Source organism: Trichoplusia ni, chromosome 7 (genome assembly GCF_003590095.1).
Source record: "Trichoplusia ni isolate ovarian cell line Hi5 chromosome 7, tn1, whole genome shotgun sequence".
NCBI lineage: Eukaryota > Metazoa > Arthropoda > Insecta > Lepidoptera > Noctuidae > Trichoplusia > Trichoplusia ni.
Genome location: NC_039484.1, coordinates 226,313 through 240,385, shown reverse-complemented (window position 1 = coordinate 240,385; position 14,073 = coordinate 226,313). Strand labels below are relative to the sequence as shown.

The 14,073-nt window shown below is 35.6% G+C and overlaps 2 protein-coding genes across 3 annotated transcripts in view; both read left to right on the top strand.

The window, feature by feature from the left end:
* LOC113496087 (pleckstrin homology domain-containing family H member 1-like) overlaps nt 1-14,073 on the top strand; it is a gene marked incomplete at its 3' end in the record, with an annotated part of 255,189 nt that overhangs the window by 21,427 nt on the left and 219,689 nt on the right.
* LOC113496086 lies at nt 4,972-5,891 on the top strand. Of its 2 annotated transcripts, none has more exons than XM_026875200.1 (2): nt 4,972-5,302; nt 5,402-5,891. In XM_026875200.1, exons 1-2 carry the CDS (start codon nt 5,127-5,129, stop codon nt 5,832-5,834), a joined length of 609 nt encoding a protein of 202 aa, XP_026731001.1. In that variant the 5' UTR covers nt 4,972-5,126; the 3' UTR covers nt 5,835-5,891. The 2 variants fall into 2 exon arrangements, with proteins under 2 accessions (XP_026731001.1, XP_026731000.1); XM_026875199.1 differs by having other exon boundaries at nt 5,384-5,891.

The following is a 14,073-nucleotide window of genomic DNA, read 5'->3' as shown; positions in this document are numbered from 1 at the left end:
AGACGTCCATAAGACCACCGTCTAGTCACAATTCGATCAAGCCGCGGTGGATTAGGACGTTGTCTTAATTAGTTCTACCAAACAATGCCAAGTTTTTACCTTGGCAGCACTTGGGACTTGGACAGACGTGATTCAGAAAGTTTTAGATATTGCTAATTATATGGTAGATTAGCCGTGACATTGGGTTACCGACTATTCGGTCTGTCTTGAAAGATAAAAAATGCATGGAGAATTAATTTAGTTGTTGGTTTTCTCCTTTAGTCACAGTTGTATTAATACTTGGTAGTAGAGAAATTAATTAGAAAACTTAATACCTTTTTTGTAGCTTTGTTCCATTTATTTGAACTTTTTTTGTTGAATGTAATATTTGAATCTTTGGAAAAACTTGAAAAATACGAATAGGATCACGAGTTACCATATTGGTACAACGTTGTCATGAATAGCAGTTATTTGCTGTGCATGTGTAATGTTTATTCAGTCGTGTTTGTAAATGCTCTTAAAGTATTTTTCGGTGGTATATTCGGCATCAGGCCCTACTATACGCCCTACTTTACAATACGTTTCAAACTGTTTGGCCAAGTAAATGAAATTATTATGAACGTTATTATCCTTTTTCCGTTAAAAATTAAAATTTCATACATGTAGCAAAGATCTAAGTAAATTCTAGATCCAGCATCCCTATAATATTTCCAATGCTATCTTTGCGGTCCTCAAACAACCGTTGTATAAATCTCTTGGACCAACGCTTTTATCTTTGTCTCCAAAGTAAATAAGGATGATGGAGTCTTCCAAACGTGCGGGGTTTTCTCCCCAAGATATCTGATAACCATCATTTTATTGGAATTTAAACTTTAAGCGTCTCGTTTTAAAATCCCTTTTCCATTACCGGTTACGAGATGATCAGAATATTTTTCAATTCTGTAGAACATCTGTGTGTTTGCAGTATTTGATTTTGTTATTATGTATTGTTAAATCTCGATAAGATGGAGTTGTGTTGGTGGATAAGAATAGAAAATTTCAAGTAAATTGAAAATATAGGTGTTACACTCAGAAACAAAGAGATCTTTGTAGTGCCATCCAAGTAGTAGGTTCCGGACATTTAGGTACATAAATCCAACAATTAAAAAATTTAATATCATATCATACTATCTACATATCTAATAGGCACGCAATTCTGATGACACACCTGTCTTAAAGAGATAAGAAAAACAGAAAATAGTATATTCCCAAAAAACCTTCTAAACACAAAATGCTCTAATAAATAAAGCCTATCTAATTCACTCAACATCATTATCTAAAACGAGGTCTACATAAATAGAACACAGTTGTTCTTCATTACAATGGATGGAAATGAAAAACATTAAAGGCTAATACATCACTGAGAATAACAAAACATCTTGTGGTCCACGATTACCAAACGAAATGGGCTAATCATGAAGACAAAAGTGTGCAGGCTGGTGCTATGGAAAGGAATGCGCCCCTAGGGACTACTGGTGAAAGCAATTGTGGAGATAGAAATCAAAGAATGTTACTGTTGCTATAGGGATTTGTATTTAATAACCAATCTTGAGCATTTGTTTAATAATACAAAAGTGGGTGGTTCTGCCTTTTAGGTATGTTAGGCCTCAGGAATAAGTATAAAATCTGCTACTTTTTAGGAAAGCACAATTTTAATTCCATTAGCTGGTTTAGTTTTTAGTATGTTTATTCATGAAGATTAAGTATTATAATTTATTATCAATTCAAGCTTTGAGCCTGCACATGATTTAGAGCAAAGTTAAATAAACTTGATCTGTTTATAGTAAATTCAGAATTTTGCTTCTTACATTTTCGTAGTCAATACAAAAAGGTATCTTAAAGATGGATTCTCATCAATTCCAATAAACTTGTAGTTGAAAGGGTCAGTTTGAAGGGCAAGGGTAGGTTACTTGGTCAAAGGGTTTATGAGTGAGTACTACATAATCGTTGACCCTTAAACTCAATACATTATTACTAAGTAAATCGGCTCCTTACCCTTTGTTGAAGTATTCTGAGATTTTAAGGATTGGGTGAAACCTTTGTTCGATGTGAAAATAGTTTAGAAAGAACCAAGCTTATGTATATATTAAAAAAGTACGAAAGTTTTGTCTTGATAAGACATGATTTGTTTGCTTTCTTTTTGTGTTGTAATCGATCATTAGTTGTGAACCACCAAACGGGTCTTATATTTTAACTTACTTATCCCCGAAATCCACTCGTAACCTAAAAATCAGATAAAAAATGAACACGCGATTGTCCAAATCCGAAACTTACCTTTGCCAAATCAAGAAAAAATAACAGTCTTACCTCTAATGACCGGAGAAATCTTTCTTTTGAAAACGATTAGGCGAAGGCATTATGTCTAACGTTACTCGCCACCGATAAAATCCTTTTACCATTTCTTTCGATGAACATATGTGACTTGAAGAGCACTTAAAAACTTCTCTGGAGTATAATCTTCTATAAATCTGTTGGTCGGACAAGCGGCGGGAGTCAATTTACTTCACCATCTGAGCCTGTGTCTTGGTACAGACAACTCCGTTCGCCTTTTGTAGTATTGTTCCCATATGTGTCAGTTATTGCCTCTGTGTTATATTTCTACCTAGTGCATGGATGTTCTAAAAAAAACTTCTGGGTTTTTTTGTTAGGTTATCGGTTTTAGAAGCCCTTCTGTAAAAACTTATTTCATCATTACATTACCACAAATGACACTTTTTAATGAAGTGAGATTTTTAAATGTAGATCGTCTCTATAATTCCCGATGCAATCAGAGGGACAGCCCGACGAACTATTAAAAAAAATTGATCTATTAAATTTAAAATTAAATCTTATCCGAATTTCATTGATGTGTGACCTGAACAGAATACCTACAAAAAAAGAACAAATTTTGTTCAGTAATACCTATTGCTATCTTCGAGCTACCTAAAGAACACGAACTCAATACCGACCGTTTCTTTAAGTGGCCCATTACAACTGGCACGATATAGTTGAAGTCTATTACGTTGTATTGTTCTTACTAGTCAGAATTCTCTCATATTGGGAGTACTCTCTTATATCTATAGTACGCGTATAGGCTAGTTTCCATCATTTTTCTCTTGACACAAGTAACAGGGATCGAATCTTATACTCGTTAAACATGTTAGCTTACAAACAATTCAAAAGAAGAAAACAACGCCAACGTATCTAAACAGTAGCTTTGGCTTTCTAAGAATTAAAAGTCAAGAATAACCTAAAAATAAAAATAGAAAATCTTACACTCATGACGGCCAAGGTCAGACCACAGTCTGATGTAGGTTGCACTCGGCTTCGTCTTCATGCGAGAAGTCTAAAAGCGAGAACGAATCCACAAAAACATTTCTAAATTCTGAATGAGTCTAAAAATGTTTTGTTCAGAAGACGGAGAGGGTTCCCAAGAGGAGGTCCAAAATGGAACAAAGTGGAATGTAGGAGACTCGGCTACCAAAATAGAACAAGCGAAGATTGTGAACACTAAGTAATTGCAATTTCGTGTGAAGACGTTGAAGGGTGCTTTTTATGGGTATACTGAACAAACACAGCCTGTTTACTGTATTTTCTGAGGACTCATTCCGATTCTGTGGTATTTGATAATGGAAATATTATTTTTAAATTACTTTGACTTGAACAAATTCTTACACATACTGTAGTGCTCTTATCGTCCCTAGGCTACCAAACATAAGTAGAAAACAAATGTTGGTCAGCTGAATACTTATATCAAATATATTACCATCATATAACTCACTCATAAGTACGCATCCATTAACACCGACCTACTAAATCTCAGTTTATTACAATTCTTCTAATAAAGCCTGCAACATTTTATAGGCGACGGATCCAGGCTGAGTGCAATAGGTGATTGGAGCCACTAAATTATCGGCAACTACTTACGCCGATACAAAAGTAAAGAAAGCTATAAATCCCAGTGACGTATTAAAGTGCAGGTTCGAGGAAATATTGGTGCCAGTGGAAAGGATTAATGTGAAAAAGGATTGGAACTGCGACAGGTTTCCAAATGTTTCTCAGAACGGATTACCTGTTAGCCTGTTGCGATTAAAGTAGAAGCAAAAACAGGTAAGAAAATAATAAATTTCACTAAATATATAACGTACTTAATGTACTGTTGTGTCGAACAATCAAATTCGTTCATGAACATAACTATTTACTTGGTTTTATTTTAAAACTATTAAGCGCTAAGAAAACTCGGGTCGGGATAAACAGGCCATTCCATTATGAGAATGGTCGGCACAGATGCGCGCCACTGTGGACACTCCAGTAAGAAAATGCTTCAATGAACTACTAGCGCGCCCGTTCGCCTGCCCGTTCGCCCGCGGCCATCCCGCACTGTTCAATATAAAATATTCGCCTCCTTTCCAAATAGACGCTCCATTTCAAACACTCCGAACAGTGAAGACAGTTTTAATTATCTCCGAGCACACAATTCAGATTTATTTTCAGTTTCATCTTACAGAATACTAGAATTTAGGTCAATATTCCGGATACTCGAAGAATCTACTAAAGCGTGTCCTCCGGCGTTTTGTAGGCAATGTCGTAAACCTTCAGCTAATTTTGCAGTGCAGAATTCTTGCCACTAATAAGTCTTCGTGTTGTTTCAAGGCGGGGTGAATTTGCGTTAAATTATAAAGCTTATTAAGCATCGTTCCCCAGTGTGTCGTAACCTGCCGCAATGAAATGTTCTGCTGTAGGTACGCTTCATCCAAGTTTCTCCTTGACTTCACTAAATTATGTATTTGAATATACCAAAGTACGATGTGAGATTTTGATTAATTAAATTCTGAATGCGACATTTTTCTTTGTTCGTCTAGACTGAAGCGATGAGATGCATTCTGCTTCTTATTTATATTAAATCCTTTAACATCTCTAGTTATTTTGTCCTTCATAAGGTGTTGCTAGTTTACCACGTGGTATTACTAAACTTGTAGGTAGCTCCTCGTAATTAAAAGAGTTAAAAACTTCTTCGATTTCATAAAGAAGTTTGTAAAAAGAATTTGATGTCAAGATGTCGCTATGACACATCTTTCTTCACAGTGCTATTTATTTTTTGTACATATTTTTCACTAATTTTTGTTTGAATGGAAAAATCTAACAGCAATACATCACTAAATCATGGCTCTGGGGATGAAAGAGGAAACCGAACTGACGACGAAAAGGCAACGACGTCGAGAGGGGATACTTTCAGCCCTGAACAAAATTCCCACAATATGAAGGATATGAAAGCATTGGATTTTAACTCTGCCGATGAAATTAGGTAATAATGTGATAGAAATTGTCTTGCAATCCCAATATAAATTATATAGTTTGTATACAGTTTACGAGTTAATAACCTTAGTCCGTTTTTCAATTTTAGGCAAGCAATGAAAGCGATTTTAGCTGGGAAAATTCCACCGACATCTTTCACGGAGGAAGCTAAGAATTTACACGATGTAAAACTTCAAAATAGTGCGGAACCAATTAAAATAAACGAGTATGTACATAATCAACCGCTTCGCAAACAAGAGCCTAAACCTGTTCAAGGATTTATAAAGCAAAATTTGTATCAACGAATAAAAAATACAGCCCAGGCGTGGGCTTGCAAGCCCACTCCAACTATTATTGTTAACGATGCTTCGAAACGGAAAAGACCAGCGGCCAAGCCACAGAGAGCGGGCCCGTCTAAAAAGTCGAAAGCGACGAACATGAACGCCATGTATTTAGGGAAACTATCCAATGTGGCCCGCTTCCAACCTTGCTATGGATCAGAGAGTGATTCTGATGTGGAGTCCGTTATGATATATTACTAACAATTTTCAATGTTTGTTTGTCATTACCTGTTGTAAAATATAAAATCGATTTGTTCAGTTTTGATTTTAATTTTAAAGATAGCTTGTTTAACAAAGACTGGGATCAAATATTCGTTTATAAGCTTGAGTGGAGATCGTTTATGTTCACCGTGTATCCGTGAGCAGAGCTATCGTTTTTCAGCAATCTCTTAGCGGATCGTATCATATCGGAAATTGAATTTCCGATTGGCTCTCGACTGCACAGACTGTCTGTAATGGATGGTCCCGCGGTCCCTGTTTCGCACAGTTCATGAGAATGATAGATAGAAATACTTGGAAGGCGTATTTCAAACGATCCGATGTGGATGTTGAGGAATATTGATGTAGTCCCTTCTTCGATACTATTTATTTTGCTTTCTCACGAATAAATAGTGTTTATTTGGTCGAATTTGAGAAATCGATTGGGCTAGTTTTCAGAATGAAGGCAGCATTCATTACAATTAAAAGAAACTCTCTATTTCCCAAAATCCTCATGACACAAATATATCTCTAAGCTAAAGTACCGTCGATAAAGTTTAAAAGAAATCCCGTAATAAGATGGTTCGATTCACACCACGTTACAGCACGGCGCACGTTGTTTGTACATGTTATGACAGGTAATGTAATATGTAGTGAGAGAAATTGGGTTTGAGCCGAGCTGTGACGTGGGCATCGATATTGATGTTGACATGTTTGGAATAAAACGTGCTGCGTCCTCTAGATAAGCCATTATTTGAACATGGTCTACTGGAGCGTGGGTTAAACGAAAGATACGGGTTATTACTGACACTCACTTGTATACGAGCATGTGTTCTTTATCGGTGTTTGGTCGAACGTCGCATCGCAAAGGGTTTTGTACTTGTCTACAGAAATCTTCTGATATATAAAATTTTTGTGTCGCTGTGTTTGCATTTAAGTTCTCCAAAACGGCTTGATTGATTTCCATGAAATTTTGTATTACTTAAATTTTTTGTTATTATGTTTTTTATTCGTGTATTATGTTATTTCTATACCAGAAATTTCCTAGTACTCTTTTATATGGCAATACAATGGGAAGGCTTAAGGCTCTTAAGGCAAAAGCTACGTCCTGCTTGGTTTTGATCCAATACCTGGCGAAAATTGAGCGAATATCGCAATACCAACTAGATAAAGATTAGCGCGTTAGTAAAATCTAAGTCGCAGGTTATCGGAGATTTGATTATCCTCGTGTAACAAAATCCTACGGGTATCTTGTACAAATTAATTTTATTCGTCTTAAGAAATCGGGCAGAAAATCAGTCCGACTTTCGTAATGAGTCCCAGATTGCAAAATGTTTCAAGGTTTTTTAACTTGTTTTCAAGAAGCCTTGATTTTGGTTCGAAATTTTATTTCATTGATTTATTTGGCTTTGTATTGTTTGCTCTAAATTTACTTAAAACTTTAGTTTGACTTTGCTTATGATGCCTTAATTATATTATACTCTGCAGTATATTCATGGTAGTTATCAACTCACTTCAGAAAGGAGGAGGTTCTAAATTTATCCATTTAAAATTTCATTAATTTTGGCTTATTTTTAATTTGAAGTCAGTTGTATGTTTCTTTGTCATTTTTAGTTCTTTGATAAACAAATACAGGCCTTGTAGATAGTAGGCAATATTCACTACATATTCTTTGCCTTAAAATATCCTAGTACATTTCTGAAGGTATGATCTTCGTTCGAAAGTGCAAAGTCATTAAAGAGGGAGTGAATTTTCACCCAGAGCACCCCAACAGTTTCAACTGAACTACTCCACAATCTTAGAGCCCTCGTTGACAAGTGCAAATTAACACGGCTTAATACACTGCCTTGCATACATTACAACGGCTAAGTAAGTAACTTATCGGCTATCTTTCTGTACCTTCGGACATTTTACAATGAAGCCCGAGACGAAACTGAAGAAGTTACACACTCTTGTAGAACCTAAAATTCTCCAATCCAAACTAAACTTTATCCTACCAAGTTTAAGGCTCAATTTGTAATTGGTAATGGAAATTTTTGTCAAGCACCTAGTGAATTTCGTGTCCCAAAATTAAGTCCCGGTAGTGAAATGTTCTCTAATAATGAACTATGACCCCTGGCCCTAATCTACAGACCCCCGGTACAAGTTTAAATTGCATCGTCTGACCTAATTTGAAGGCTGACGAAATGGACAACGCATGTTAATTGTTCCTTTTATTTATTTCATCACGCTTAGGAACTTTCGAGGGTGTCAGGTGTTCTGATTAAGTTAATTGTAATTTAGTAGATTTGTTGTTTCCTCGGGAGATTTCTAACCCTCAACGTAAAGGGACTGTTGGCTTTCTCACTCTAATAGTTTTATGTCGTATTGCATTTCAAGAAAACATGTTTTAAAATAGTAGTCTTCAGTCATTGCGCATGTGATTTATATGTTTGTAAAATCTCCCGCGACACAAGGATTAAATTGCTTAGTGCGGGAGTCGTTTTTATAACAAAAAAAAAAGTTTATGTTTTAGGCTGCGTAGTTTTGAATTTCTATTCGTGTCCAATTATTTGCTCTATTTTGCAAAACAAAAATGATGTAGAACCTCTTTTAAAAGTCTTTTCTCCAAATAGCAATCCCGTATCAAAAACTTAAATTCTAAATGCTAACTTTCTAATAGCGTTACTCAACTTAAAGTAGGAGCTAAGTAAATGTTCTGAGCTTGTATTAATAATGAATTAATTAATGCATCGCCTGTAAGTTGCGAGACAGCGGGGCTCGAACTTACCTCCGTCGGGACTCTAACCGGGACCCGAGGTTTGTGTACTCTTGGTCTCCTACATGTTTTGTGTACTGCCGAATGCATGGAATGGATGTTGTACTGATGTGATTTATTACATAATTGTTATATGTCTATCGAAAATTGCATATTTTGGATGACTTTGTCTGAAATTTATGACTTGAATGATAGTCGCGTTTGAATATTTTGGGTAATACACACCTTTGTGACATGGAAACAGGAAAGTAGCTTTTTTGTATGAAATGTTGTAAAAAGTGTTTCTGCAGTTTCCATTTCTTTTTCCATATACCAAAATGCGATATTTACGTATTCTTGGTATTTTTCTAATAATTCTCTTCATCTTAAACAACAAAAAGCAAAGCAATAAGTTTGCATCGTAAAGGCCTGTAACACAACGCCTTGATTCCCAAAAGTACATGTGCTTGAAGGTACACTTTGTGCATCAAGTATTTATGAAGTCTAATACCATGTTTTATAGATGATACCTCAGTCTAGACGTGTAATTAATTGGGAATCCTATTAAGCCGAAAGGAGCCGCAAATTTGTAACGTCATCTATTGCCTAGCTGGGAATTCTGGCTCTTATAATTCTGTATTAAGAAAATTGGAAGTACTAAATTTATAGGATATAAACACTAAACATGAAACAAACTGGTTTGAGATTTTTGCTTTGTATCTGAATATGTTTTCAATATTATTATTTTTGTGTTTGTTCTATATTTATTCAGATTAATAAGATTATAAGGCTTCAATCTTAACTTAGATAATAAGCATACTACAATTGGGCGCATAAGACTTTGAAGTAACTTTTAGATTTTGGAAGAAAAAATTTGCCCACTATGTTAAGGTTTTGTTTCAAAGGTATGGACGGAAGTCGATTACCCATTTGGTAAACACGCAAAAAACAAAATCGCGTTATCACATTTCACTCGGCAATATCAGTGTCATTGCATCCCCGACGCATCGAGTTCCAGGTATAACTACAGAGTTGTCTTCTCTATACATCACGTGTACAAAGGCCCCGGTATCTTCCCCTCGCGCTATTAAGCGGTCTACAGCCAACAGGATTTACGTCTGATTGCCTTCCTTATTACGAAAAAAATATATCCCACCCGCCTTATGTCGGGTCGAGGTAATCAGTTACTATGGGCCACCATAAAAAAATATTCCATCATCCCAAATAAAGCCTATTTACTCAATATAGCCATACAGCCTTTTTCACGGTATGAAAAATTGTTTACGGCGGCGGCGACACTCGCGACTTAGGGTTCCGTTGTAAAAAACCCTAATTTCCTGCACCCTTTCATTTATAACCCGGCAATCTGGAGGCCCCGTAGCTTATTTATAGGGGTCTCGGCCATTTGATGGGTGAGACTCAGAATGTGTAATGATAAAGGTTGTAAAAGAATGTACAGACTTGCGATTTATGTTTGCGACTTTTTAAAGGCGACAAGGACCGGTCTTCGGTTTTTTTTAAGTCTAGAATAAAATATTTATTCTTAAGACATTATCTCCTTTCTACATTTCTGCTAGAATATGGAGAATCATTTCTTCCGTATTTAATATCACATGAATTTAAAGTTACGCTATCACACAATTAAAAAAAAAACCGTCCATTTGCGACTAGCCTCAAAAAAAGTCTTACAAAAAAGTCGCTCGTCTGCTCCCCGTCCTCAGCTCACTGCATCCTCATGTACAAGTTTACGAGTGTTAGTTCGGCTGTAGCCGTCTCAATGATATGTTATCATCGTTTCGTATTTTTGATGCCAACCCGAACCTACCCTTATCTCAACCCGGTATTGTGACGCTACTCATAGATAACCCTTGTAAGTGGTTCTTTTTGTCACATACTACGAAAATAGACGTATTTCAAGGCGCCGTTGAAGAATGGATTCGATTTTATGATTTTATCTTGGAACTAGTGATTTTGGAAAGTCGTAAAAGTTCAGGCAGCAAGGTAGATGGATGAAAGGCTTTTCGGTTTGAAAGATGCCATCTCACTCATTACTCACTCACACTGAATATACGAAAAACGATGAACAGCCTGGTCGTGAAAGTATTAAATACCAAGACTTTCCTTTTAGTCAGGCATGGACAGTAGTTCTGCTAGGCGTGTTCCGCGGGTCACTAGCCCGTGTAGCCAAGTGAAATTTCTACATCTTTAACGTCAATAAATAACCCTTAAATGTACTCGTTTAGATAAGTCACGTGACTGACCTGTCACCTCAATTCGAGCGATTTTTAACTATTGTAGAAATACGTATCATTTGGCTAAAGGTGCAGAAGCAACGACCTTGCGTACTTTGGAGCTAAATGCTCATAATCATATTTATTTGATACGCAACTAACCCACTTGGATGCTAAAAAAGAACTACCTATTGGAGGACAAAAGAACTCGAACAAAGTAAATCTTGCGTCTTAAAATATACATTTATTTTCCCAAAACAGTTCACCGTATCCTGAATTTTTAGGCCATTGATCACTACTGGAAAACCGGGCTTATTTAGTCAACAAAATCTTTTTTCGCAACAATATATTAAGCGGGCCTTTTCGCGAAATCCGGTCGAATTACTTTACGGTCCGTGTTTCGGCCTACGTATTAAAGAAGGGATTTTAATTATATTTGGACTTGAAAACGTGGGTTCGTAAAGTGATTGTTACGTATTTTAAGAACTTGCAGATTTTTTAATTGGGTAATTTTTTAGGTTTTGCCAAGTTTATAACTTTGCTTTGTTGAGTATGAAATGTTTATTTCTTTGTTTAAATTGTTGGGGAACTTGAAAAATATTCCATTACGATCTTATGCCTACGTGGATTTTACTTTCCATAGTGCAAGTTTTGGAAAAAATCGGTTAACTTTTAGCCTTGAATATGTAGCAAAGTGATAGCTATTTTAGGTTTTGTAGCTTGAGATAGTGTAAACTATCCTGCATTTTATATTTACCTATGACTGGAATTCCCAGACTTCCACCAAAAACTAACAAAATATTTTCATTGTTTCCACCCTCTAACCTAAAATAATACATCCACATCTAACTGTCATGACGTAATACTGTCTGCTATAAATGTATATATTTATCTGAGTTGTGAGGGTAGGCAGATATGACGGAGATAAGGCTTCAGACAGGCGTCCCTGATAACGATCCTTTTGTCTCCTTGTTGATATGAGCGACGTTTTCGGAAGATTGTCGTGTTTGAATGACATGTTTGTTTGGTTAAGCGTTCATGTTGTATATTGTTTTTAAGGTTATAAATTATTACGGTTTTGGAGTCATGATGTCATTTTAGAATTTGAAAAGTAGGTTTCTTAAAGCGTTACATGTTAAATGTATCATAATTGTTTGTAGATCGTTTTCGTTGTCCTAGCCTTTCCCCAACTATGTACCAGTGTCTAACAAGGGGTTACTGTTTTTAGATGTTCATATTATAAATTAATTATACCAGCTTATGAATGCTTTTTCCTATGTAGGGAAAGTTTAAGCAGTAGTCCGCACTCATTCGCTGCGAGTTCTCAATTTCAGAATGTAATACTTGCCATGCTTACTAAAAGCCATAAGCCATTGATCAGTGGGTCGTCGGAATTTTACTATAAGTAATGTACTGGTGTTTTAAGGGAACGACTAAAATGCTGTTGATATAAAATAGCATAATATACAATGACACAAGTATTTAATTAGTTCTTTTAAAATTAAATTTTAATCTTTTTTAACATGTTGAGTAAGCTACGGAGCTTATTTCTTTTACTTATATTGTTGTGCGATGTATTAATCTTACCACATATTTTGCCTTACTAGGATTAAAATCAACGGATTGTTCAGAAGGTACATTAAAAAAAAGGTTTTTAATAAATTAATATTCTAACTACAAAATGAATAAAACACCGTAGCACAAAAACTCTAATGACTCAGGTTCAGGTGGCACCAGCAAAGTGTTACATTAAGTTAACAAGAAACTAATCGACTTTGCCCCAAGATACACGGAACGCTCAACTTAGCCATAGTTTGTGTGTGAATAAGATTTAGAACTACCACGAGAGTTGGTGGTGAAGCTGCGAAGGTGAGGTTTTGTTATTGTTTGTAGTTGACTTTTGCATTTTTATGAAGTTTTTTTAAAACCACTGTAAGAATAGACCTGTCAAGTGCGCGTCAAACTAGAGATTACATATAGTTGGTATAACTAAAACTGCAGAAAATTGGTCGACTATCAAATTAAAAGAAGAACGTCATCTGTGAAAATTACAACTATGTACACGTCGTTATCCGTCTTTGTATGTGTTATTTTGTTGGCAATTAATACAGGACTTTGACTAACAGTGGGAGTATAATGTAGTGGAAATGAGTATAACTTTTGAACTCTCTGTGAATAAATGGTATATTCAAGCAGCTGTACAAAAAAGTAGAAAATATCCTATTTAAATAGCACGCATAAAATTTATTCAAAATTTCTTTTTGTTTTAATTTTCTCAAAGATACCCATTCACGTTATAGTTTTAAAACAAAAGGTGAAGCTAATGAAATCTTTTCATTGCAGCTATTAGATTTAAATCTACTTCATTTAATACTCTCAGAGGAAAAACGTATTTCTGAGATGCATTTTAAAGAGGATCATGAAAGTTTGTATGCAAATTGCAATTTTGTATCCGCCGTAAGGTGAAACAGGGACTCCTTGGAGATTTTTTTAATTTTAATGTCGGGTTTTAGAGCAGTAGTGTTGTCTGGAGACCAGTGAAATGTGTTAACGACTGCCAGGATTATAATTAAGCTAGGTATTCGTGTAGAGTGCATAGAAAACTCTCCATGTTTTTGCTCGAGTTGTAAGACGGGTTCCATGATGGATATTTTGTGGTGACATTTTATTGGATTTTAACCAAGATTAGAAGAGAAGGTGGATTTCTATTTCATTTTATGTCTTTAAATGATGCAACGGTTTATTCGCGGCGCCGCGTCAGCGCATGATAAAGGACTCCGGTTGGGTGCGAAACTAGTCGGGCAATCTTGGTAAATACGCGTGAGTGAACTGTACATCATTTAATAATGATTTATCCTCACTATAGCTAAGAGATCTATTAAGAATTTGTGGTTTTCCATTTCAGCCCTAGTAATTATTATTCCTACTTTCGTCAGATATTAAACTAAAACAAAACAAAAAATAAAACTGACGCTTCGTTCGGGTGTAGTACTCTACAATTATTCATTTAAGAGCTAAATGTTGAGGATGACCTCTTCCTGTGGCCTTCCTGTCAATACAGAATGACGGAAACTAGGAATAAACGAGTCACGCGAGCAGTTATGAATTTACATCCGAAATAATAATATTTTATGCTATATTCGTAAATCTTTGATTGTTTAACGTAGTGCTATGATCGTAATTAGGTATCTAATGCCTATTTGTTTCAAAATTCACATAAATTATTATCAGTCAACGTCACTGGAGATGACGGTACTTTACTGGATGCACACAG

Coding starts and splice junctions, on each gene's coding strand:
- LOC113496086 (XM_026875199.1), top strand. CDS start 5,127: ATGGAAAAATCTAACAGCAATACATCACTAAATCATGGCTCTGGGGAT. Junction 5,303..5,383: donor AACTCTGCCGATGAAATTAG/GTAATAATGTGA, acceptor TAATAACCTTAG/TCCGTTTTTCAATTTTAGGC.